Raw genomic sequence first — 24,945 nt, 5'->3', positions numbered from 1 at the left:
TTTCAAAAATTATTTGCATGAAGCAATAGAAATTAAATTAAGCTTTATCGCTTAATTTATTCTTATAATTTCATTTCATATATTTATTATTTTTTTTTTTTAAAAAACGCTAAACTTCCATAATATTCAAACATCTGACTACGATTTTTTAACTGAATACGGAAATGCGTTGAGAAGTGGAAATGGAAAATCGTTAAAATAATAATAATAATACTTGCCTACTTTAATATGTACTTTTATTTTCTTATAACGGTTTATACTTATTGTAACTTTTAAACTTGCTCTATGCTACTCGCTATAAAATAAATTTTATTAATTATAAATATTGCATAATTTTTTTGTTGAATTTTTTCGCTGAACTGAACATTTTAGAATATTTTCCTCCAAAATATGATAAATATCTTTCAAAAAATCAAAAATAATTTTACAATAATATTTATACGCGTTTTAAAATCTCATATAATAAATTAAAATTGAACTTACATAGTTTTTATTTGTTTGGTTCTGATAAATTTAAATTCAAGATTTTAAATTCTAAGAGCATAAAGATATTCATAATTCTATCCAATTTGAATATTAATGTATGTATTATATATTAATAATATTAATATTATATAATATTATTAATATTAATATTTATTATATAAAAGCTAGTAAAAATACTTCTAAAATATATGCTCATATATATTGAATAATTGTTATTGTACTAATTGCATGTTTTATCAAAAATATTGTTGTTTACCTTGCATTTCACTGATATCCATAACATTAATATTAATCGTCGCACTATAAATCAAGTTTCAATCATCAATTCCGCATCGCAAAAAATTATAAAAATTCGCAAAGTGTCTTTTTTTTACGTTAGCAATATATATGAAACAGAACTTAATATGCTTAAATACAAAGTCTTTTTTTTTATGAATGTTTATAAGTATTTCTTCAGATATATGTAGGTATTTTTTAAACAAATTTAAGCTTACTTCTTAATGTAAATAAAGTTTTAAATCGCAAAATTGTATTAAAAATTGGAAATCCGCTAAATGGCCTTACTAATCTTATATTAAATTCCAGAAGTAAACAAGATTTTATTTTATTTTTTTTTTTTGGAAAAACAAAAATTTAGAAATATGTTGTGGGATAACAAGTTGAAGGTGGCCATATTTTTAATATTAAAAATAAAATAAAAAATTAAAAAATCATAAATTTTTTCAAGATTTTATTTATTTATTTTTTAATTATTATTTCAGAAAAAAAAATTATAAATATTTTTCTGGATATACTGGCATTTTCTAACAAATTGGCACTCATGTTTTAATAAAAAAGAAAAATTTCAAATGAATTAATTAATTTTTAAGATTTGCGAATATTTTTTAACAAATTAGTACTCTTCTTAATAAAAATTAAGCTTCAAATCACTTCCGCAGCACAAGAAATTATAAAAATTCGAAAAAAGGTTCTCCCTTTCGCTAGCAACATATATGATTTTTTTATCAGTTTTTTTTTATTTCATAAATATTTCTTTATATGATATGAGTACTTTCGAACTAATTTATGCTCACTTTTCTTTTCATAAAGAAGTTTTAAATCATTTCTGCATCTCGAAAAATTAAAATTATATTAGTGTGTCCTTACTTATGTTAGCAATATAAATGTCCAGCAGAACTTAGCACGTTTTGCATTAAATAAGCTTTTTTCTTTAATAAAAAATCAACTTTTCAAACAAAATAATGCTTATTTTTTCATACAGTCAAACCCCGTTATAGTGAGCATGGTTTATAGTGAACTCTCGGATATAGTGAACGAAAAGTTCGCTCCCGTGCTTTGCTATACACATATAATATTATTTTTTGTGGATATAGTGAACCAAAATAAGAGAGGAAATTGGATATTATGAACTTTTTACTGTCTTCGATTTTTTTTTTCCCCTTCATTTTTTGGTCTTTTTAAAATTTCTACATGAGATACATATACCGATTTTTAAAACCATCTATTGAGTGGAATCTAAAAATAAAGCATTTTTTCGTGTTAGCTTCTTCTATCTCAGCTTCCCATCACTACATTTTTTGTACACAAAAAGAAGAGTCATAAAAAATAAAAGTTAACGCATGTTTTGTTACTACATATTGTGTATTAATCATTTTTGAATTTTTTTTTTTTTTTTTTTTATGGGTCATTTATTTCAATACTCAATAGTTCAAATAAAACTTGTATTGGTATTTTTTTTCTTAAAGTGTTTAAAAAATTACTAAATAAATTCAAAGTTCATAAAAGATATTTTTAAAAAAATGTATTACGCTTGCACTGCATAATTATAAAAAGTTTCCAGAATTTTGAGCTTTCTTAAATTAGTTTAAAATCAGTTTTTATTTTGAATTTTTTGAATTGAGAATTAAATATAGAGTTTTTATTTAAATCGATATTAAAAATTTTCAACTTTAAAAATTTTGTTTATCAAAATAAAGCTGAAGTAGAGATTAAGTAAAATTCTATCTTTACCCACACGTAAAAATGATAAATGAAATAAAACTAATAAAAGCTTCATAAATTGCACGTCATCTCCGTCAAGAGTAACAGATATTTTAAAGTAACAGTTGTTTTGATAACTGGTATTAAATTGTTGCAACACGATTGGTAAAGTATTTGTACAGGAGACATTGCCACCAGCCAATCAACGAATGCATCCGAGGTGGATTTAGCCTCGTGTCTTTGGTTGACTGTTTTCGTTTGTGCTTATGCAATCACTATGCAAGAAGTTTTAAAATTAACTTGACAATTCAGGTAAGTTCCCTTATTTCATCCATTTTTTACATCATAACTTACATATTAATAGGTATTTGAGATCTATAACCTTTAATACAAAACGAGTTGTGATTTAAACGATTGTTTTGGTTGACAGCTGTCAAACGACAAATTTTCTTAAAATTGTATTTTTGGCTACCATACCTACATTCTAAAAATAGTTGTTCGATGTTCTGAAACTTGTTTACTCTTGATTTCAATAAATTCTTCCATTAAAAAAAGTGTTTTCAGTTTTATTCTGTGTTTGTAGTAAACTAGATTTCTATGTTAGATTGTTTAGTACTTCTCATAAATATTAGTTAAATATAAAAATGTCGCTATTATTGCTATTTACAAAGTATTAAACATTATTTGTATGCATGTTTAAATTAAAGATTCTACAAATTATATGCTGTTTTTTCTTTAAAAAAATAAGCCTTAGTGTTCTTTTCAGTTATTCACAAGTAGGTATGATTGTTTAATCAGTATAGAAACTTTTATTTTATTAAATATCGTTTATAGCACATTTACTTAATGCCTCATATACATCTTATTTAATTTTTGTCTTAATTATGTAATGATTGCAGCAATTATTTTCTTACAGTATGACTTCTAGTGCTGCCTGTCACTGCCCTATATATTTTAGAATTCTGCTTTATGATACGAAAGATCTAATTAAGAAATATCCGCTACAGTGTCATTCGATTATTTCTTGAATTTTAGGTAAGATCTATAATTATATTATGTACTATTAATCATAAAGTTTATGAATTGTCGCTCTACTTTTTGCCTCTGTGGCAGAATTTATTTGAGCTATCTGCGACTAAACTCTCTAGTACTAAAATCTTTCTGCAAGATATTTTTAATTCTAACAAACATAGATGCTACTAATTTAAAATAAAATATGCTGTGTTTACAAAAATAATAACTATAATTTTCTTAATTGAACATGTAATAGTTTTTTTATTCTAATATTGTGGGTGATATTCCCACATTTTGTTGGGGAGAACACACATATTATTTACTTCTTTGCATTTTGTAAATAATGATCACACTAAAAAAGTTTTTAAATATCATGAAATTCGTATTAGTTTTTGAAAAATAAAAAATCTATGACGAAATCACGTAAATTGGACTCCTCAAACGCATGTTTCGTTTTAGTTTTTGTGTAATAAATAATATTGTATAAGAAATATTGGATTTAAAAACTATGGAGAAATGAATAGCAATAACTTCCAAAAAATCTGTAGAATTATTGTCTTAAAAAATAAATACTCCAATGCAGGATACGAATTTTCTATATTATTTAAAATATACCGAGATGTTTAAAAACCATGCGAAAATCAATAACTGCCAAAAATACAACCGAGACATTACATCAATTTACAATACTATCGGTGTAAATTGAGTGTGTCAAAAAGTAATTATCTAAATGTATGATTAAAATTTTACGTGCAAATTTCTGTAAGAAAGAAAATTTTAATTTTTCCACCCTCTGAAATTGAACCAAAAAATCTGTATCTTTTTATCACTGTTAATATAGTCAAGTGAAGAATTCTTTGTCAGAAACTAGTAATTTATTATTAACTAGTTTATTGTTAATGTATATAGTGCTTGGATAAAATTAAAAATTTTGTCATTTAAAAAAAAAATTATTTTGAATTTTAGTCTAATGGGACCCGAAATGCTTTATCCTAGCTTAAAGGATTGTTCCATTTATGTTAATATTGTTAGTATCTATAATAATAATAATGTAATAAATTGTGAAATGTTTTATGGTTCCCTTTGTTAGACTTGTTTGAAGCCCAGACTATTTGAGGATATTATTTATACATTTTTATTCAGGGTTGGCATGATTTTGCCACAGGTGGAAAAAACCATGGTAAATACCGGTAAAAACCGTCCTGGCAAAAACAGGTTTTTGCCAAGCAAATGGCAAAAAGTGGCAAAAACCTATATTTTCCAAGATGAGAGGACAAAAATACCTTTTTGATACAAAATTATTCCTAAGATTGAAATATATACTATAAATATAAATAATTACAAAAAAATTAGCGAAATTATTATTCCATAATTAAATCATTATGTAACAATATATCATTTTAGTAGTTTAAAACATTATTGATTGGAAAATTTGCGATTATTCTCTTTTTTCCAGTGAAATGAACTTATTTTAAATTAATATAACTATAATTTAAAGCATAAAATATCTATCAAGATGTGTAGTTAATTATTGTACAAATAATAATTTTTTTATAATAAATAATAATAATAATAATAATATACAAATAATATTTATTTATTTGTAAAAAAACATTTATTTAAGGATTCTAAAATGAAAAGAGGTCAAAAACTTTCAATCTTTTAAAAATTATTGCCTTTATATTAATTATTAATATGTTATAAATAATTTTTTCATGTAATGTATCAAAATTATTATTCCTTATGATTGATTTAAATTTGTTTGAAGTATTTTGTAATAATATTTAATCAGCAATTTAGATAATTTGGTTTTTGCCGGTTTTTACCAGTTTTTGCCGGTTTTTACCAGGTTTTTGCCACTGTCCTGGCAAAAACACCTTTTTGCCGGCAAAAACTCCAACCCTGTTTTTATTATATTCTTGATTATAAGATTAAGCAATAAATACATTTATAATTGGATGAAACTGTGTACAGTTTCGACAATTATTACGAGGAGCTACATAGCCTTTCCCTCAAGCCATGTCAATCTATCTCTCCATATCTAAATACAGGTTATCTTTGCACCTGCAAAGTCATGGGAAAGTCACGAATTTCAGTATTGAACAAAATTTATTATGAAATGTCATGATTTTAACTAATTTTTAAAAATAATCATGGAAAGTAATGGATTTAGGTCGTCGAAAAATCTAATTTTTAAAATGGAATTTATCCCCCCCAATATCATGGTGTTCCGAACATCTTAATTTGTAACAAAATCCCCACTCACATTCATATTTTATTAAGATATAAAATGTTTTTATCATATTCTTTAAAAATTGGAGTGTTCTTTCAAAAAACGAAGGAAAAAGCATAATTTCTAGAACAAATTATCTTTTAAACTTCTGTGATTTCAGAATTTTTGTCGTTATTTATTATTTTTATTTTCTCAATGTAAAGTTTTAGCTTAAGCAAGCCAGTCATCGGTCAATTTTTTAAATTCCGAAATGAGAACAGAAAAATTGGGAGTATTTCCTTCCTTTCCTATGAACCTGAAAGGTATCTGTGAAATATAATTCTGCTGAAAAAAAGAAGAAAAAATATAATTTGCTTTTGTACTTTTTCGTTTATTTTATTGCTTCAACTCTAAAATTAAAATTGTAAATATGAAGGTGCAGAGTATAACAATTTTGGTTATGCCTATCATTTCAATTGATGTTATTATAATGCTTTAAATTTATGGTTGTGTTTTTGTCGGGAGAAAATAGTAACTTTGTTAAGGGAGGAAAAATTCTTGGAATTAGTCATTGGAAAGTCATGAATTTGAAAATCTGAATTATAGATACCCTGTAAATATGCCCCGATCCACAAAAGAGGACGAGGACCTGTGTCCCTTATCTGCTGACCTTCTGGTCAGGGGTCGTTAGCACTTGTATGTCAGTCCAGAGTCCTGATATACTTGTACCATATTTAATTTAAAGATTTAAAATATTTTTATCTAACTTTTTTAAATTTATAAGTCAAACAGTACAAATTTTATGTCAAAAACTGGTATAATGTCAGTAAAAATATTTTTAGAATAATAAAAAAATAGGCATGATATTTGCTAGTTGCAAACCACTAAATTCTTCTTTTGGTTGCCCTTGCTAATCCTATTATATTTTTCTTTATAATTATTTATATTTATTTATTGTGTTGTTATTTTTATTAAAAGATTTGTCTTCCTGTAATTAAAAACCACAGCTATTTTGTATTGATAAATTATTGCATTAAATTAAGCACTTATTTTTTCATTGCAATTTCAAAAGACCATGGGTTGACAAGTTTATAATGTTTCAGTGATTGATGTTCAGTTTAACCATATATGTAACTGCCAGGACAAAAACCATGACAATTATATTTATGCATATTGGGGGTAGTGAAGTTCATGTATCAAATACTTCTTTTCCTAAAAAAAATTCACGTCTGCTTGAAAAAAAATTTCATTAAGGAAATTTACTTTAAATATATCCATACAAAAGATGTGCTAGAAGTTCCCTAATTCAAAAATAGTTTTAAAGAAGAATAGAAAAATAAACTTTAACCATTCTAATAATTTATGCCCTTATTCAGTGGGGGGGGGGGAGTTTAAATGAAAATCGAACAAAATTTTCCTTTATATTAAGGCGATATAAACATTCCATTAAACAAATTAGAATATAAAATATTTTTATGAATATAAAATATTTTTTTATAAAAATTACTTTTTTTTCTACTGCGCAAAAACTAAATATCTACTTAAATTAAATATTTATACATTAGATAAATTAATATATTTGTATAGTACTGTACTTTATTGTTTTAATTTTACTATTAGAAATTATCCTAGATTTTAACCAGTTTTTGGAGATAAAAAAAACCCCAATCCTCTTAAATACCTAATCTCAGTACTAAATTCTGTGTTTCCTTGTCCATAATAGACTAAAATACAATTTAAAATACATTGATACTTCGCATAATTTATTATGTGCGTGATTAACCTTGGAATGATCTTGTTAATGAATTTTATCTTTAAAAAGTTTGACCTTTTTTTTATGAATTGTTTGGTAAAAATAAAAATGTGTTGATTACGTCTTTACTAAAGGCATGTGTTGATTATGTCTAGACTAAGCAACCGTAATTCTTAATAAATTATAACACAAATTTAAGATAAATAAATATTTTACCTAATAACCTAACCTATTATTTTGATATTTATTCTTTGAATGATTGGCAAAGGACATCATCTTACGATGTTGATAAATTTATTTTTATGTAATTTGACTGGATGCATTCTTTTTTGTAATGCGTAATCTTAAAAATATGTTTTAAAGCATAAGATTATGGATTCTTATAGTGTCAACTGACAATCCACAATTTGAATTTTATGGTTAAAAATAGACTCTTTGGATGATGAAACAAATCTGATTGAAATACAGTCGGACCTCTATTTAACGAAGTCGCTAAATCCCGAAAAAAAATTCGTTATATGGAAAATTCGTTAAATAGAAAATCATCTTTTGAAATACTTACACAACGTAGAATAGGTTTTAAATTCATGGATACTAGAAATAATTAAAATTGCAATTGATGCACCTTTATCTTGTAATTTTTTTCTTTAATAGTCAGGCACTTTCGCTTCGACATTTTGCAGCCGTAAGAAAAGCAACAAGCAGCACTCTGATCAGCAATCTTAAAACAGGAGCTCTACCGAGTGAACAACGAGAAAGTTGAAAGTTTTTCTAGAAAGGAAGTGAACAGTGGGGGTGGAGATAATAGGACATGTCAATAAGGGACCAGGGACCACACACTTTGATGACCCATTCCTTTTATCTTCTCTGCTCATTTCCTATTCAAGGAATTTGACCCTTTCCCCCCTTTTCTAGAGGCGTTGCATTTCCTGTATGAAATGCAAACAAAAAGGGAAAGGAATTTTACTGCTTTCTCTAAAAGTTAAGGGGATGCGAAAATCAGTTCAAGGTCATTTCCCCCATAAAATACGTTAACGAGTTAATAATTTTCTCAAATATTTTGGGAAATGGGGAATGTAGATCTAAAAAAAATTCGTTAAATAGAAAATTCACTTCGCTATTTAGAAGTTATTTAACGAAGAAATTTCCAAAATGTTCTTGGTTCCACGAAAAAATTCGCAAAATAGAGAAATTCGTAAAATGGAAGTTCGTTATATAGAAGTCCGACTGTATATGGTAAAATGTTTCTTTAATAGTTTTAGATTATGGATTCTTTTGTTGGCTTATTTGATCCAGAGTGTCAAGATGAAACTCTTGTAACATCAATTCCTGAGTATTTGCCACCAGAAGCTGCTGATGGTAATGTAGAATACAAATTGAAGCTTCTAAATCCTTCTAAAAGTCGATTTGAACATTTGGTTACACAGATGAAATGGCGGCTGAGGGAAGGTAAATAATTCTTTCATATTTTACCCTCTGCGTTCGGCTCTCTCAATTTGAGCGGGGTGTCAGTTTCGTCCCAGACAAAGGTTCACGTGAATATCTCAGGCAAAGAATTCCCCCCACCCCGTGCTTCAATACTGATCCCGCTATTTTCCCATGTAGGTTTAAAAAAACATCGTTTGGTGCTTATTTTCGTTGCTAGATGCACTGGAGCAGTGTTCCCTGCCCTTTTTATCACCGCGGACCAGTCAATGATTGATAATTTTACCGCATTTTTATTATAGATTATTTTGATTTATTAATTTTTATTTATTTATTAATTTAATTAATTAATTTAAATTAATAGTTTAAATTAATGCCTTCAAAGTAAAATACAGTTACATCAAAAAATAAATATTAAGTGATTTAACATTTTAACTTACTAGAATGTTAAATCAATGAGAACCCTGAGCTTGTTTCTTTGCAATGAGACGGTTCCATCTGGGGGTAATCGGAGACAATGATACATTACAAACATTAAAAAAAATTATGTCACTACCTCCGGGGGCCCCTATTTTTTAAATAAATAAAATTTTAATGGAACACAGATATTTTTACTTAGGAGTATAAGCCTAGGAATTTAAATTCAGTTTTAATGAAATGTGCTGCCCTGTGCCATTTGATCCGCGGACCGGTTGTATGGTTGGGGAACACTGCACTAGAGGGTTCAGGATTTTTTTCCCCTATGTATTTGTTTTTCTTTCGAGCAATAAGCATTTATAAAAGATAAGAATTTGCAGAGTGTCAGCAACGTTATATGTGAGAATAACAAACTAAAATATCTTGATTTTGAAGATAGTTATTAGGATTATTCCATAAATCTGGGCTTTTATTTTATTTTTTCTAATTTATAAAATTTTTGTCAAGTTTTTCGAGACAAAATATTTAAAAATTATATTCATCTGAAAACAGAAATATCGCATGAATTTTTCCACTTATAAACTCCACCTGTTGAAATAGCTGGTGCTGCATTATATATTCTTTGAAAACGTAAAAGCTAATAAAATTCTTGTATTATTTGAAAACAACTGATGAAGATATACATTGTAACGTATGTAGATAAAGAAAATATAAAAAATTCTCCCTGTATTTCAGGACTGGAAAGTATAAAAACTGAACCGTACGCAGAAGGTTAATAAATGTTTTATAGATGTATTTTTGTGAGGATTGGCTTAAATTTAAAGGGGTTATCTTGTAACCTCTATAGTAGCTTTTCCAAACTTTCGGCTTTGCAGCATCACGATTTTCCTCTTTAGAAAGTAGTGTGCGGTGAAATTTCTGTAAAATTTTGCGCAAAGATTTAAATTGTGGAGCATTAAGAAGCAATTTTGTGATAGTTGTATTATTTTTTGGATGTATGCCAAGATTGTGTTATATTTTATAAAATGATTAATAATGCGATGTAATAATGTCGATAATTAATAATACCATTTTGAGGAAGCATCGCATATGTCAATAAGAGTTGAGCAATTTTTTTACGACTCTATAAAACAGATAAGTGTTTTTGAGTTGTAGTCATGGTGTCAAAATAGAGTAAGGTTTCTGTTATTTACAGGGTTGCCAGTTCACAGGAAAACCTGGAAAATACAGGGAATTTAAAAATCACCTAAAATAATAAGGAGAATGCAGGGAATTTTGATTTTTTTTCTTTACAAATTGGAAAAATGCAGGGAATTTTGTTTCTTATTTTTGTCTTTTAAAAAATGGTGACCACTCAAAGCATAATCTATGGGATATTTAACCATTATATTTCAGCTATACTAAACTATTTCATTTACTACATCATTATTTAAGTATGTTCGGCTGTTTTTCCAGCAATTATAACTAATAAATATAGTTACCACAATATAGCTCACACAAGAGCACAGTAATTGTTGTTTCCTCTTAATATATTCATTGTGTATAATATGTACAGGGAATTTTTTTTTCCAGATTTGAGTGGCAACCCTGATTTAGTTGTAAATAAAATAAATATATATTTTTTATATACATAACTGCAGGAAAGATATTCACTTAAAAGTGTAACCAAAGTAATTTCTCCAGTTTTTGTAGTTCTATTTGAATTTATAAATGATTAAATATATATTTTAAGTTTTTCAAATTAAATGTGAACATTCATTTTTAAGTTAGGGCAGTTCTTCAATTGCAAATTAAGTTTTCTAATTTTTTTTACAAACTTTTTCCAAAAATATATTGCATTTCTACTAATAAGTAATTAAGAAGAGCTGTTTCATTATTTTTTAAAATTATCTCTTTTACTAAATTCTTAAAATTTGTAAATTATTTTTGTTCTGAACTATATATCCTCTGTCCTCAGGTCAAGGTGAGGCTATTTACACCATCGGTGTTTCTGACAGTGGCAAATTAATAGGTTTAGATGACCGAGAAATGAAAGAATCTCTTCACACATTGTATCGAATGGCTGAAAAGCTTGGGGCTGACATTACAAGTCTAGGGGAACGTTGCATAGCTGATAATTTAAATGCAGAAACAAGAAGAGTAGCTGAGGTATAATGATGTTCTTTATTGTTTTTTAAATTTAATACAATCAGACCTCTGTTTAACCTAGTCGCTAAATCCTGATAAAAAAGTTTGTTGTATGGAAAATTTGTTAAATAAAAAATCACCATTTTAAATACTTGAACAACCCAAAAGAGGTTTTAAATTCAGGAACACTAGTCATAATTAAATTGGCAATTAATACACCTTTATCTTTTAAATTATTATCTACTATCGAAATTGTTTCAAATGATTTTATCATATGAAGGTTTGTTGATTTCTTCATCTTCTTTGTCTTCACAATTTATTGCTGTATTGTTTTTATTTAAATACTGTCCAAAATATCTGATTCAGTTAGTAATGTTTCTGTGGTTGCAGCTTCAATAAATCATTAATTAGTATAGCATCACTAATTTGTGGTTCTCTCTTAGCTGTACCCATATTTTTTTAAGTTCTTCTAAAGAAATGTCATCTTCTTCCTCCACATTTTCCTAATTCTCCGCTCTGACTAAGGTTCCAGCTTTAGCAAAACTTATGGATAGTACGATCTGTAACATCATAGTTCCATGCTCTAGAAATTTCTGTTTAAATTTATTTTCCATGGATTCCTGTATGAAATGCAAACAAAAAGGGAAAGGGATTTTACTGCTTTTTATAAAAGGTTTTAAATTATTGCGAAAATTAATTGAATGTCATTTCCCCCATAAAAGACGTTGATAAATTTGAAATGTTCCGAAATATTTTTGGAAATAAGGAAAGTATATCTCAAAGAAAAGCTCCTTAAATAGAAAATTCACTTTGCTATTTGGAAGTTATTTTAAAAAGAGAGTATTTTAGGTTCCTCGAAAAAATTGTGAAATAAAGAAATTTGCTAAATGAAAGTTTGTTAATTAGAAGTCCGACTGAAGTTCTGTTATATTTTTTGTTATAAATGACCCATTAAAAAAATCTTTCTTATTTTGATCTTTTTGTATTAGATTTGTTGAAGAAATTAATTAAATAAACCTTTACAATACAAGTTCTATTATATACGGTACAATTCTTTAAAAATTTTGATCAGGAAAATGTAATTTATATTATGAAATACTATATATTACAAAATCCATATAACTTTCATGCTTTTAATTCCCTCAACCTATTTTTTTGATTTTATTGAATTTAGCATAAGAAAATACAAAACTAACAATGCCTCACTTGTCTAGATAGTAATGTCAGGCATGTAAATCATTAAACTGAAATCATAAACTGTGTAAAAATTATACTTCTTATCCATGTTTACAGTTTCGTACTTAGATATTTAAAATAGCGTTTTTAATTTTTTGAAACTTTTGATTGAGCCATTAAATTTATAGATTTTGTAAAATCCGACCGATGTAAAGTTCTGTAATTAAGTATTTTTTATTGGCAGGGTTCAATTCTGTGACAATTATTAGCTATGAAAATCAACTAATTGAATTTATGCTACAGAAAATGGCTTTTTTTTTTTTTTTGTTGAAAATTTGACTTTTGATAAAACATTTTCTGATACATGTAGTTAAAGTAATATTAGAGCTAAATGTTATAAAGTCATTAAGCCTAACTGATATTAATATTAACCCCTTGCCAGTGTTTAGTGATACCTGAACTGACTTCGGGCAGGAGAAAAATTAGCGTTTCTATTTTGTAAAGCCCGAGCTGAGTTCGTTTCTACTTTAGGATACTTAATTCACTATTTTCCTAATAGATGGCAATAGTGGTCCTAGTTTTTCACCGATTACGACTTCAGTCGCGAGGTAAAATGTGGGTCAAGGGAGGAAAAAAATTTGTAAAAAATTTATGTAATTAAAATCATATTGTTATGGTTTTATATTATATTATACTAGTTATATTATATTTAGCTTGAAAATTTTGTTTAATATGTTGTAATTAAATAAGATGTGTGTGTAATCCATTTTTTTTTTATGCGTATGTAAAAATTATAAATACTGAAATCGTTGCATTTAAAATTTTTGTAATAAAAAACCATTTTCTAACTTTTATAATAATATAAAGAACAAAATTAAACAGTCCAAAAAAAATTTTAATTTTGGTCCATTTTTCTGAAATGTATGCCACTGTTAACAGTTTGGGTTAATGAATAATTTATTGAAATGGTAAATTATAAATAATGTTCTGAATTGCAGTTTTTGATCCGAAAAATACCAGAAGACCAGCAGTCAATCGAGCTCCGAGTGGCCGTACTGGGCAGTTCTGATGTGGGTAAAAGTACTCTGCTTGGTGTTCTTACTCAAGGAGAAATGGATAATGGTCATGGGAGTGCCAGGCTCAACTTATTTCGACATTTACACGAAATACAAAGTGGACGAACTAGTAGTATTAGTCATGAAATTCTTGGCTTTGATTCTCAGGGTATTGCTATGACTTACAGCACTTGTAGGACAGCAGAGGAAATATGTGATAGCTCTAAAAAACTGATTACGTTTATTGATTTAGCTGGACACAGAAAATATCTGAAAACGACAGTGTTTGGTTTGACGGGTAAGATTTGTATTCACTGCAATTCCATTGTAACAGTTACAAAATAAAGATGGCATTAATTTGTCGAAAATGCCAGTTCACTACAATTCTATCGTAAATCTACGTCATTTAAGGATATATTTTTTTTTCAGATATTTCTGTGTGATTTTTCATTTCAGATATTTGTAATAGGATGTTGTGGTTAGCAAATTTATTATTTAAGTTATCATTGATTCTCGATGATTCCATTTCAAATCCACACTAAATTCCAATCGCTTTATTGGCAGTTATCACAGTTACTAATAGTGTTTTTTCAGCTATTCTAACATCGTTTTTAAATTCCTAATATTTTTATGATAAAGTTGAGATTTTTTTTAAGTGCGATGCAAATTTTTGTGAAATATAATGCTCCTCTTTGTGATTGATTTTCTCTCTTTTTAGAGGAATATAATGCCCTTTTTTAAATCTAGAAGAAAACCTGCCTTACTTTCAAATACATAGTTCATTTTATAATATTAATCTGTCCATTAATAATAATATTTGTTTTTACTCTGATTCATTATTTATTTTAAATGATAATATATTTTTTTATTTTATAAAATTCAATATTAAAAATCATCTGCGCAATACAGGCAGAAAATCTTGAACCTACAGGGAATTTAATAATGTCTTTTCTTTGGATTCCCTGCAAAAAAAATTAAGAAAAAATTTCTTGCAGCAGATTAACACCTAGGAAGAAAAATTAATTTTTACTGTATTTTTGTGACATGTATGAAATCTAATATTTCAGATTATTTTTATTAAATAGGATTGTGTTTTCAAAATAATGAAAATAACCCAATCAAAAAGCTTGGTTTTATTTTATGTACTCAAAACTGTTGCATATCTGAAAAGGATAATATTAATAATTTATTGCTATTATAATCTAAATCCTTATAGTAAAATGAAGTATTTTTTCTTTTTTAAAGACAAAATAAATAATTTTATGTTATCAAGCCTATTACAAAAATGTAGGAGTCATCTCTTACAAATGATAATTTTTAGTTGTGAAATTCATTCAGCAAACTTGGTTACTTTTAATGTAGCATGCCTGCCAAGTCTCCTGTTTTTTAACGAAGACTTCTCTATTTAATGACTATCTCATGTTTACCTGTATATTCTCAAATTTCTCCGTATTCGTGGAAGAAATTTGGTGATAAAATATCCACTGATGGCTAAAATACTTTGCTTATTCCTCAACAGATTGTGCTATTGCTAGTACTGTAGTATGTTTAGTGTTAATAGTTTAAGTCTAGCTGTGATGACTCAGGGGATAGAGTGTTTGCCTTCCAATGAGATGAACCGAGTTCAGATCCCAGCTTTGACTGGTCAATACTAATTCTGCAATAATGCAAGTGCGAGTTAGTTCCATCAAAAATCCTCAGTGAAGGCGAATTTCTCTCAATGCTTGATCCAGGAGTTCCCTTGTCTTCTGGAGTGGGTTCAAAATTCCAATGCTACAGAGTTGAACGTTAGCAATCCTAAACCCAAAATTAGGTTGGCTGTTCAACTGCGGTTATTAAATAAAATAGTTTAAGTAATTATAAATAATGGTTTTAAAAAATCTTTCTTTAAATTGAGATTTCTATACATATTTTTTTACTTCGCTAAATGTGAGGGCTTATATTATTTCCAATTTTGAATTTCTCTTTTTGACTTATATAATATGCATGATGTATCAAAACTTTACTTGTAGCCTAAAAAATGTCGCTAGTAAGATCTCCGTCAATTTATTTTTCCAATGTTGGCAGATATGATATAAATAAATCGTACATGAAATATGATAAATGAATATAGTATTGATTTCACTTAAATGTTTTGTCATATTAAAGTTGTTGTGATATTTTTAGGTCATTCTCCCCATTTTGCTGTGTTAGTAGTGAGTGCAGTGGGTGAGATGGGCATTGCTAGTGAACATCTTGGTCTGGCTACTGTTGTTGGTATTCCCATTGTTGTAGTAATTAACAAGATAGATTTAGCCAATGGTATTTGCCTGAGACGCACACTCTCACAACTCGAATCATTATTGCAAATGCCAGGCTATAAGAAGGTAACTCTATATCATAATTTTTATAAACTGTATGCCGAAAAAGTGTGGTTATACACAATTGCACATTGGATCAAAATTCAAAAAATATATTTGTGAAATACACATTATACAAGTGAAGGCGCATATTATACTATTTTTGATTTAAAAACTGCCAAAAATTATAAATTTTCAAAAAATACTTAATTCTGGTTCAGTGGATTTAAGAAAAATCTGATATTTGGCATTTTTCATTCATTCTGTTAATTTATTTTTAAGCTCTATTTAATAATAAATTATTTATTTTGTGTGGCTTTGGTGTAATTAGTATTTTAAGTTCAATTATATTAATTCTAAACATTTTAGTGCCAAATTAATCTTTGACTGCACTTTTCTTGAAAGTTATATTTAAAATGATATTTTTAAAAAAAATCATATTTAAAGACGTTTTTATTTTTAAATGAAAATTTCACTCTTACTTTCAAACTTTTTTCAATTCCTCCTATTGGTTCGAATTCTCCCGATATATATTTATATATCTTGCCCAAATTTTCAAACGTTAATAAAATACTTTTTATGCATCTACTCAAGTTCAAATACGTTTTTTTAAAAACTTGTTGTGGACGACATTTGATGTTAATACAAATATTAATTCATTCATTAAATAGAGATGAGCTAAAAACGAAATGGAATTTTTTGATGGGTTAAGCGTCAGTCATTGTTTTAAATTTTACTTTAAGCCATTCAGTTTTTTACATATTTTAAAAATAAGACCGGTGATAATTTCCAACTTAAAGCTTTATTTGAATGGGGGGGGTGGAAAAGTTTTCAACTTTTTTTTAATTTTTATTCTACTTTCATTATTTTAGAAGTTTTTTACCTATTAATTACTTTTCATGCATACTCAAGCCATTATTTAATATTTTATATCATTGTTACATTGTATCCATTGTTTACAGTTTCTGGTTCTACTCTATTTAAATTTATACTTTAAGTGATTAACTCATTCGTTTTGTCGTCATTAACATGGTGCATAGCGTTTTTAAAAAGTGCTTGAAGGGGCTCATTTTCGGTTTTTGTTTTTAAAAGCCCTTAAAGGTGGTTTTTTTCAGTTTCTTTTTTTTTTTTTTTTCAGAAAATGTGCTTAATTTTCCCTTTTTAGAAATGAGATATTTTTTTCTTTTTCTTTACCATGTCAATTTTTGCCACGCATTTTCCAAAAGCGTGATTTTTACATTGTTCTATTAACATTTTCACAATTCATTCGACCACAATCCACTTCGTCTTACCGTCGGTTCGTAGTGTATGAAAGCGCCATGCCATTCATTTTACATGTTTGATGAAATATTTGCGAGTGCGCATGTAAATCTACAGAGATGGGTTTGGTGAGATTTTTACTCTGCTGTAATTTGCAAGATATTCTCCATTTCAGGCTTTATCTTCCACCCTTTGAAATCGAACTGAAAAATCTCTTGATCTTTTTATGGTAGCTAATATAACCAAGAAAAAGATTCTTTGTCTGAAACTACTTATTTTATCATGATCATATAAAGTCTTTGAATATTATTTTGCATTTTATTAATGTATATAATGCTTAAAAGTATTTTTTGAGAGCTTAAAAGGTGCTTATTTCTTGTTGAAAGATTTGGCTATGCTCCTTGATTAGTAATCAACCATTCATATTAAAGATGTTGATTTATATAACAATGTAACACATGTGTCTTTAGGTATCTTTTCAAGTGAGAAATGAAGATGATGCCCTGACTGCTGCCAGTTCTTTTGCCTCAAATAAAATTACGCCCATCTTTTTAGTTTCTTGCGTCACTGGTGAAGGTTTAGATCTGTTATATAACTTCTTAAATGTTCTGCCTCCTACAATCAACCAAAAAGAGCGGGAACATCTCATACAAAAGCCAGTTGAATTTCAGGTAACTCTTGCTTTGAATATCACTAGTTATATTTTGTGTCATGTTTTTTTTTTTTTTTTTTTTAAATTCCATGAGAATATATTTGTTAAATATATATATTGTAGTGTGTCTACCAGTACAAAGATGTAATTCTAATTAACTAGTATATAAGACTTGATTCTATGATGGAGTACCTTTTTGATAGATGAAAATTACATTGTCGACATCAACTCTCCCCATATATATATATATGTTTATTTAGCTGTTTAAACAGATAATTAAAAAGAAAATTTTTGCCTATTTTTCCTGAAACTATATTTGTTTATATTTATTGACAACATATTTTTATTTTATTATGTAATATGGCTTATAATTTCGATTTTCATTCATTTATGAAAATTTTAATTACAATTTATAATTTTCAATGCTCAATAATTAACCAAAATAATATGTTTATTTTTTTTGTATATTAATGTGTTGTGCGAACTTAGTCCGGAAAAATAAATCCGTGGGTAATGGAATTTTGAAGTAAAAAATGTGTCAAAGCTCTATGACTGATGTGATTCTAATTAATAGACTTAATTACATTGAGTATCTGCATCATTTAAGATTCTTTATCATTCAAATGTTAAATATTGCTTCTATCTATGTATAATGTCCGTTGTTTGTTGAATAAAGCAAAAATGTATTTTGGAATTTTGTTATTATTTTCCTGGAAAACATTGAAAAATTGGGGGGGGGGGTTCTGTTGCTTGTTGAATAAAGCAAAAATGTGTTTTGGTTTTTATTTTTCTGGAAAACATAACAAGAATCGGGGAATTTTATTTCTGTATTTTAATGGAAATGTTTACAGAATTTATAATTTCTTGCATTATATTTTAGGTTGATGAAACTTTCCACGTCCCAGAAGTGGGAACTGTTGTCTCAGGTCTCCTCACCAGTGGTGTGGTTCGAGAAGGGGATAACTTACTTGTGGGTCCCTCAGACAGTGGAAAGTTTTACCCTGCAAGAGTGCAGTCCTTACATAGGCACAAAGTGCCAAGCAGAGTGGTTCGAGCTCTCGAAACAGCTACCTTAGCTCTATTCATCCAAACAAAGATGATCCTACGTAAAGGGATGGTTCTCATTAATGAGAAGGTCAAACCACCTGTTTGCTATTTCTTTCAGGCCAAGATACAAGTGCTCTTCCACACCACCAATATATGCACCGGTTTCCAGGCATCCGTTCACATCGGTAACATCCGCCAAACTGCAACCATTTTAGGCATTATGGGAAGATCTAGTCTTTCAGTCAATGATACAGCATCGGTTATGTTTAAATTTATACAACGTCCAGAATGTGTCCACCCTGGATCGAAAATTCTCCTCAGAGTTGGCCAAACCAAAGCCATTGGCCGAGTCACCCAAGTCTTTCTCTTAGAAGATAACTCACCTCTCAAAATATCTCCCATTCATCATTAACTTACGGGTTTTTAAATTTGTTCAGTAACACATTTTCAGTTAGACCTGTTTGTTATTAAATTATAGTGTGAAAATAGCTGCATTATAATATTTTTCAGTGTTTAAATTCTAAGACAGTTAATTTACATTGTTTTTGATCTATACAGAAAATATTTACCCCCCTAGTCAACTTAGATATTAAATAGAATATGTCGGTCTGTAGGTGGCCTATATTATATTATGGTTTAAACTTTTTTTCACTGAAAGTTTAATATCAAAAATAAATTGAATTGGTTAATAATGTGTTGGTTTTAACAGAAAATTGTGCTTTTTGATTGGCCAAGCACACGGAAATTTGACCATTTTTAAGTTATTTAATACTTTTACTTTATTTTATTTGTTTAAAAAAAATAAATGGCGGATATATACATTTTTTGGCAACTTTTTGCTTGTGCCCAACTAACCTAGAAATTAATGTTATGTTGATGCCAAAAAATTGCAAGGTGAAGTATCAGCTATTTAGTTTATTTTAATATGTAATTTTACAATGTTCCTCGTGAATACATTTGAAAAGTGTTGAATGTATAAATGAAAGGTTGATTTTAACTGAAAATGTTTGGAGGGGGAAATAAATAAGGACTTCAATGTCGTAAAATAGGTATTAACTGGTAAGTTTATTTCAGTATGTAATTAACATAATGAATTACATATTGAATGGATTGATAAGTTGGTTTTAATAAATGCCACATAACTAAATATCTTATGTTACTGTAAAATACGTACTAACCATTTAGTTTATTATAATATGTATAACTGAAAGTAATTTAATGCACTATATACATTAAATTACTTTTAGTATTATAAGACTAGTACAAAAATAACAACATTTTACTTTGTTTCTTATGAAAAGTTAATTTTAATTATTTTTTGATTTGTTTAAAATGATAATATTTTTATCCTCAATTTTATCTGTTCATTTTAGTTTCTATACTCATATATTTCTGAGGATATTGTAAATTTAATACTTTGAAATAAGTTTTTTGCCACATTTCAAAAAAATTCTGTTTCTATGTTATTGTTTCTTGATGTTTTACAAATGTCTTAGTTATGCATACTGCATAATATAGAAAGATATTTATTCTTATTTCTACATATATGTATCAGAATATCTAGAGCATAAAAATATGGAAATTGAGCATGAAAATAGCTTTTTTTTTTATCCTCAATTACATTTTTTTTAATGAAACATAATTTATTGTATGTGTTTCATTATTAGAATGATTAATAAAAATTAGAGGAACTATTATGAAACAATAATTAAGTACATTTTTCTTTTTGGTTTAGTTTGTAAATTTGTTTTAGCTACAATAAAGTAATAAGCCTTTTTTTTAAAAAAAAAATTATTTAGTATTTTTTTACCCGTGCATTCTCCAAAATATTGGTAAACTCACTAAATGTCGATAAATATATTAAAAAATTTTATCACATTTTCGAAACTCAATTTCTATATTTTTTTAATGCCTGATCATTGTTTTTAAGCATTTTAGTTATTGTTTATTAAGCAATAATAATTAATAGTATGTAAACTTAATTTTCAGTAGAATAATGCAATTATTGATAAAATTTGAGTATGTGGTTTTGAAACAATTTCATTTTTAACTCTTATATGATCCATGAACTATATGGGAGATTTAGCTTTTTATTTTTAAGTAAAAATGAAACCTGTGATTATCAAGAGTTTACTCTTTTTAAAAACTGATAACAATATGCGCAAAGTTGTTTTCATTTCAAGATTTTTATTTTATGAATGCTTGTTATTATATTTAAATTTTATTTATTTTCATCTTGGAGTTTCATGACTTAGTTTATCCTCATCCATTTTGAATTGAGAACATTGCTATGATGCATTTGATTCAATTCATTTTAAAGCATTAATTTTATTGTATGGAGCAATATTTGGAATGTAGCATTTTTCACAGTGTTTTGAGACAAGTTACTTTTTAAAAAAATTTAATATTAATAATGTTCTTAAAATAATTTTCAGAATATAAAATATTCATAATATATCCACATGTATTAAAAAAAATAACAAAATGCATTTTTGATGTAAAAAAATGATTGGTAAAAAAAATTTTAATTGTTAAATTGAATTTCTCTGCGACCATTAATTTAGCCTTTCATGGAGACGTATTAAAGCAGCCTCACATTCAACCAATAACTAATAAAGAACTTTCTTATGGATTTTTCATTTTTTGAGTTTGAAAGACTTCATTCATTTAACGCACTAATTTTCATTAACTGAAATATCTTTAAAGCAAATATTGTGAAAGAATTAATTTCAGAATTGGGATTTTCATTCGGTGAAAAAAAAACTTATTTTTTGCAAAGAAAGTTGTTTTTTTTTTTTGTTTTTTTTTTTGTTAATTTAAATTTACTGGATGGCAAAATGTGTCAATTTTCATGTTTTTTAACTGAAAAATATGAAACAAATTTTTTCTGTTATCATTTTTCAAAACCAATAGATATTATTTTTATTATTAGAAATTTATCAGTTGATATGAAAACAGAATTCATTGCAACCTCAGAATTTTATTTTCGACAGCCCTCTTTTGAAATAGGTTGTGCATCCCCCCTCTTATTTTTTTCATTTATAAAAATATTGGGTTCCTTAATACAGCCCACCATTTAAAATTTAAAGTAATTGTTTGTTGTTAACACACACTTTCTCCTCTGCATCTTTTTTCCCTTACTAAACATCTCTAATGTGCCTTATTTAAGTTTCACGTAGGATAGACCCATTAATACAATATTTACCAGTTACTGTGGTTACTAAACTTTTTCAATTTGTAGTGCCCTTTTAGGAATACGGTTTGTTCAAGGCGATGTATATTTTGAATGATAATGAATATTTCTTATACGTCTATTAATGAACAAATAACAATTCATTCATCAATATCCTGTTTATACAGTTAAACATACCTGTTTATATAGTGGACCTTCGAGGGACTGAAATTTTGGTTCACTGTAACCGAGAGTTCTCTATATCTGTGCAGCAAACAGTTGTAATTTATCTTTCCAAACTCCTGCCTTTTATGACACATTATTTAAATAAATGAATAATAAAATGAAATACAAAAATAACTGAAAAATAAAACATTAGCAACAAAAATGTGTTAACTTTTATCTTTTATTACTCCTCGTCTTGCGTACCAAAAAAAAAATTTAATATTTAGCTGAGAAGTCCTCCACATCACATAGGGAAACATTTCCCAACTCTCTGATAATTTTTCCTGTATTTATATTATTCCGCTTTTTAAACCTTACCTGAGCATTCGAGCGCATAAAATTAGTCTCAGCAAATTCATCTACTTTGCTTTGAAGTGTTTGTCCAGATACTGGAAGATGGCGGTTGAATGTTGAACCAATGCAATAATGCTATTCAATAATGAAGCAAACAAGAAAAAATGCTTATTGCTACATTCCATGCTATAGATGGTTTTACATTATTTCATTTTTGCTAATTATTGGCTTGATCACTTTTAGCAGTATATGTAATACACTAAACTTGGATTTTCTCATAGTCTTGAAATATCTTTCATTCTCAGACACATTTCAGACCAATATGCTTCATAACAATGTTAGATTTGGTAAATAATCAAATTAAAAAAATTTCATTGATAAAACCTAGCTTTCCCTTATACTGCATCTTAGAACTATATTTGAACCTTTACTAAAAGAAGAATTAAAATTAAATCTGTCTGCTACATTTTTTTCCCTTCTAAAATCAGTTAACTACAAACGTTTACTATAATTTTTAATGTGTGTGAAGGTGCAAAAATGCTATCAAAGTTGTTAAATATCTGTATAGAGTGAATGGGTAGTTTCAATGTTAATAACTTATTTAATGTAAATAAAATTGATTATTCAATCTATTAAAACCCTCTATAAAAATCTAGTTTTTATGTTATTTCATATGCGTCACATTTAGCTGAAAATGCTTTTACATTGAAAACTTTTAACACTTCAACTTTTACTGCCTTAATGTTTCTTTTTACTCAGCTCTACTAAATCGATTAAGGCACCTGCTGATTTATGAGACGTTGTAAAAAAATGTCATTGGATTTCAGTTATTGAATTATTTTTTTTGTGAAATTTTATTGTGTATTGTATAAGTGTATTTAATTCATTTGATTTTATTTGTATGTATGAAAGATTAATTATTTTTAAAATTTCCATGACATCTGAGAAATAAATCTGAATTATTTCACCCTTGATGTATCCTATTTATTCTTTTAAGTGTATCCTTGTATACCTGCACGTTTGTAACTTACACAGCGGTTTTCTCATAAATCACTGCTGATTTAAAAAATCAAGGAAAGGCTAGAATGAGGTGTGGTGTGGTGTGCTGCTTTCTGCCCAGGAACCCACGTAATTAATTCTCCTTAAGTTGAAAAATTAGTCACTAAGCTCCTCCATGGTGCATAGCGATTTTAAAAAGCACTCATTTTCGATTTTTGTTTTTTTAAAGTCCTTAATGGTGCTTTTTTTTCAATGGGTGTTTTTAAAAAGTGCTTTATTTTCCATTTTCGAAAAGGAGATTTTTTTTTCTTTACCATGTCTATTTTCACCACATAGTATTATGTAAGAGTGTGTTTTTCACATTGCTCTATTCAACGTTTTTATCACATTCAACCACAATTCATTTCGACGTACTGTCGGTCTGGAGCGTATGAAAAGCGCTAATCGTTTTGCATGTTTGATGAAATACTTGCGATACGCATATGCGTCTACTGAGCTGGGTTCGGTGAGATTCTTGCACTCTCATGTGCTACTAAGCTGCATTTTGCAAAATATTCTCCATTTCAGGCTTCATTTTCACCCTCTGATATTGAATCAAAAAATCTCTTTATCATTTTAGAATAGCTAATATAATCAACAAAAAAAAGAGTTCTTCGTCTGAAACTATTTATTTTATCATGATCATGTAAGTCTTTGAAAATTATTTTGCATTTTGTTAATGTATATCATCATTAATGGCTGGACAGCCCAGAGTGGGCCTTAGCCTTCTCAAGAAGTTTTTTCCAGGATAACCTTTTTTCTGCTAGTGTTTTCCAGTTTTTAAGACCAAAAGGTCTGTAATGTATGTAGTGCTTTTAAAAATAAGGTTTGAGTGCTTAAAAGGTGCTTATTTTTTGTTGAAAGATTTGGCTACGCATCCTGTCTTCAACTGATGATGCTGTTGAGTGAGATAAACTTAATTTTTAAAAGAAAAAGTGTTTCTGATTGGGTATCTTTTAGATGATAAAAAATTTTGAATGTTTGCTGTGATTGACAATTTCTCTTTCACATTCAACAGAGTGTGCAGCTAGATTTTCAACAAAAAATTAGCACCTTTAAATACTTTTTAAGCACTCAAAATATATTTTTAATCACTTTCCAAAAAGAAGAAGAAAAAAAAATTATTAGCATCTGTGCAATAATAAAAATTATTTTTTTCTATCGTTTAAAGTTCTTAATTTATAAACATAAAACCAATGAAATTCAAAAACATTTTCAAGGACTTAATAATCATAGATAAAATAAATAGTTTCTAAGAAAATTATGAAAATCG

At 27.5% G+C, this 24,945-nt stretch overlaps 1 protein-coding gene across 2 annotated transcripts; it reads left to right on the top strand.

The window, feature by feature from the left end:
* Nucleotides 1–2,616: 2,616 nt before the first annotated feature.
* Nucleotides 2,617–20,734, top strand: LOC107452875 (GTP-binding protein 2). Of its 2 annotated transcripts, none has more exons than XM_016069496.3 (8): nt 2,617–2,778; nt 3,383–3,501; nt 8,702–8,894; nt 11,245–11,435; nt 13,589–13,943; nt 15,812–16,011; nt 17,715–17,915; nt 18,777–20,734. In XM_016069496.3, exons 3-8 carry the CDS (start codon nt 8,711–8,713, stop codon nt 19,353–19,355), a joined length of 1,710 nt encoding a protein of 569 aa, XP_015924982.1. In that variant the 5' UTR covers nt 2,617–2,778; nt 3,383–3,501; nt 8,702–8,710; the 3' UTR covers nt 19,356–20,734. The 2 variants fall into 2 exon arrangements, with proteins under 2 accessions (XP_015924982.1, XP_071038968.1); XM_071182867.1 differs by lacking the exon at nt 2,617–2,778 and adding an exon at nt 3,024–3,242.
* The last annotated feature ends 4,211 nt before the right edge of the window (nt 20,735–24,945 follow it).

The sequence above is a fragment of the Parasteatoda tepidariorum genome, chromosome 6, assembly GCF_043381705.1.
Source record: "Parasteatoda tepidariorum isolate YZ-2023 chromosome 6, CAS_Ptep_4.0, whole genome shotgun sequence".
NCBI classification, from domain to species: domain Eukaryota; kingdom Metazoa; phylum Arthropoda; class Arachnida; order Araneae; family Theridiidae; genus Parasteatoda; species Parasteatoda tepidariorum.
Note: the sequence above shows the minus strand (reverse complement) of the source record. Positions and strands in the feature narration are given on the sequence as shown.

Excerpts from the sequence above, each read along its gene's own strand:
- LOC107452875 (XM_016069496.3), top strand. The coding sequence starts at position 8,711 with ATGGATTCTTTTGTTGGCTTATTTGATCCAGAGTGTCAAGATGAAACT. Across the intron at positions 8,895-11,244 it reads GAAATGGCGGCTGAGGGAAG|GTCAAGGTGAGGCTATTTAC; the intron begins GTAAATAATTCT and ends CTCTGTCCTCAG. Across the intron at positions 11,436-13,588 it reads AAACAAGAAGAGTAGCTGAG|TTTTTGATCCGAAAAATACC; the intron begins GTATAATGATGT and ends TCTGAATTGCAG.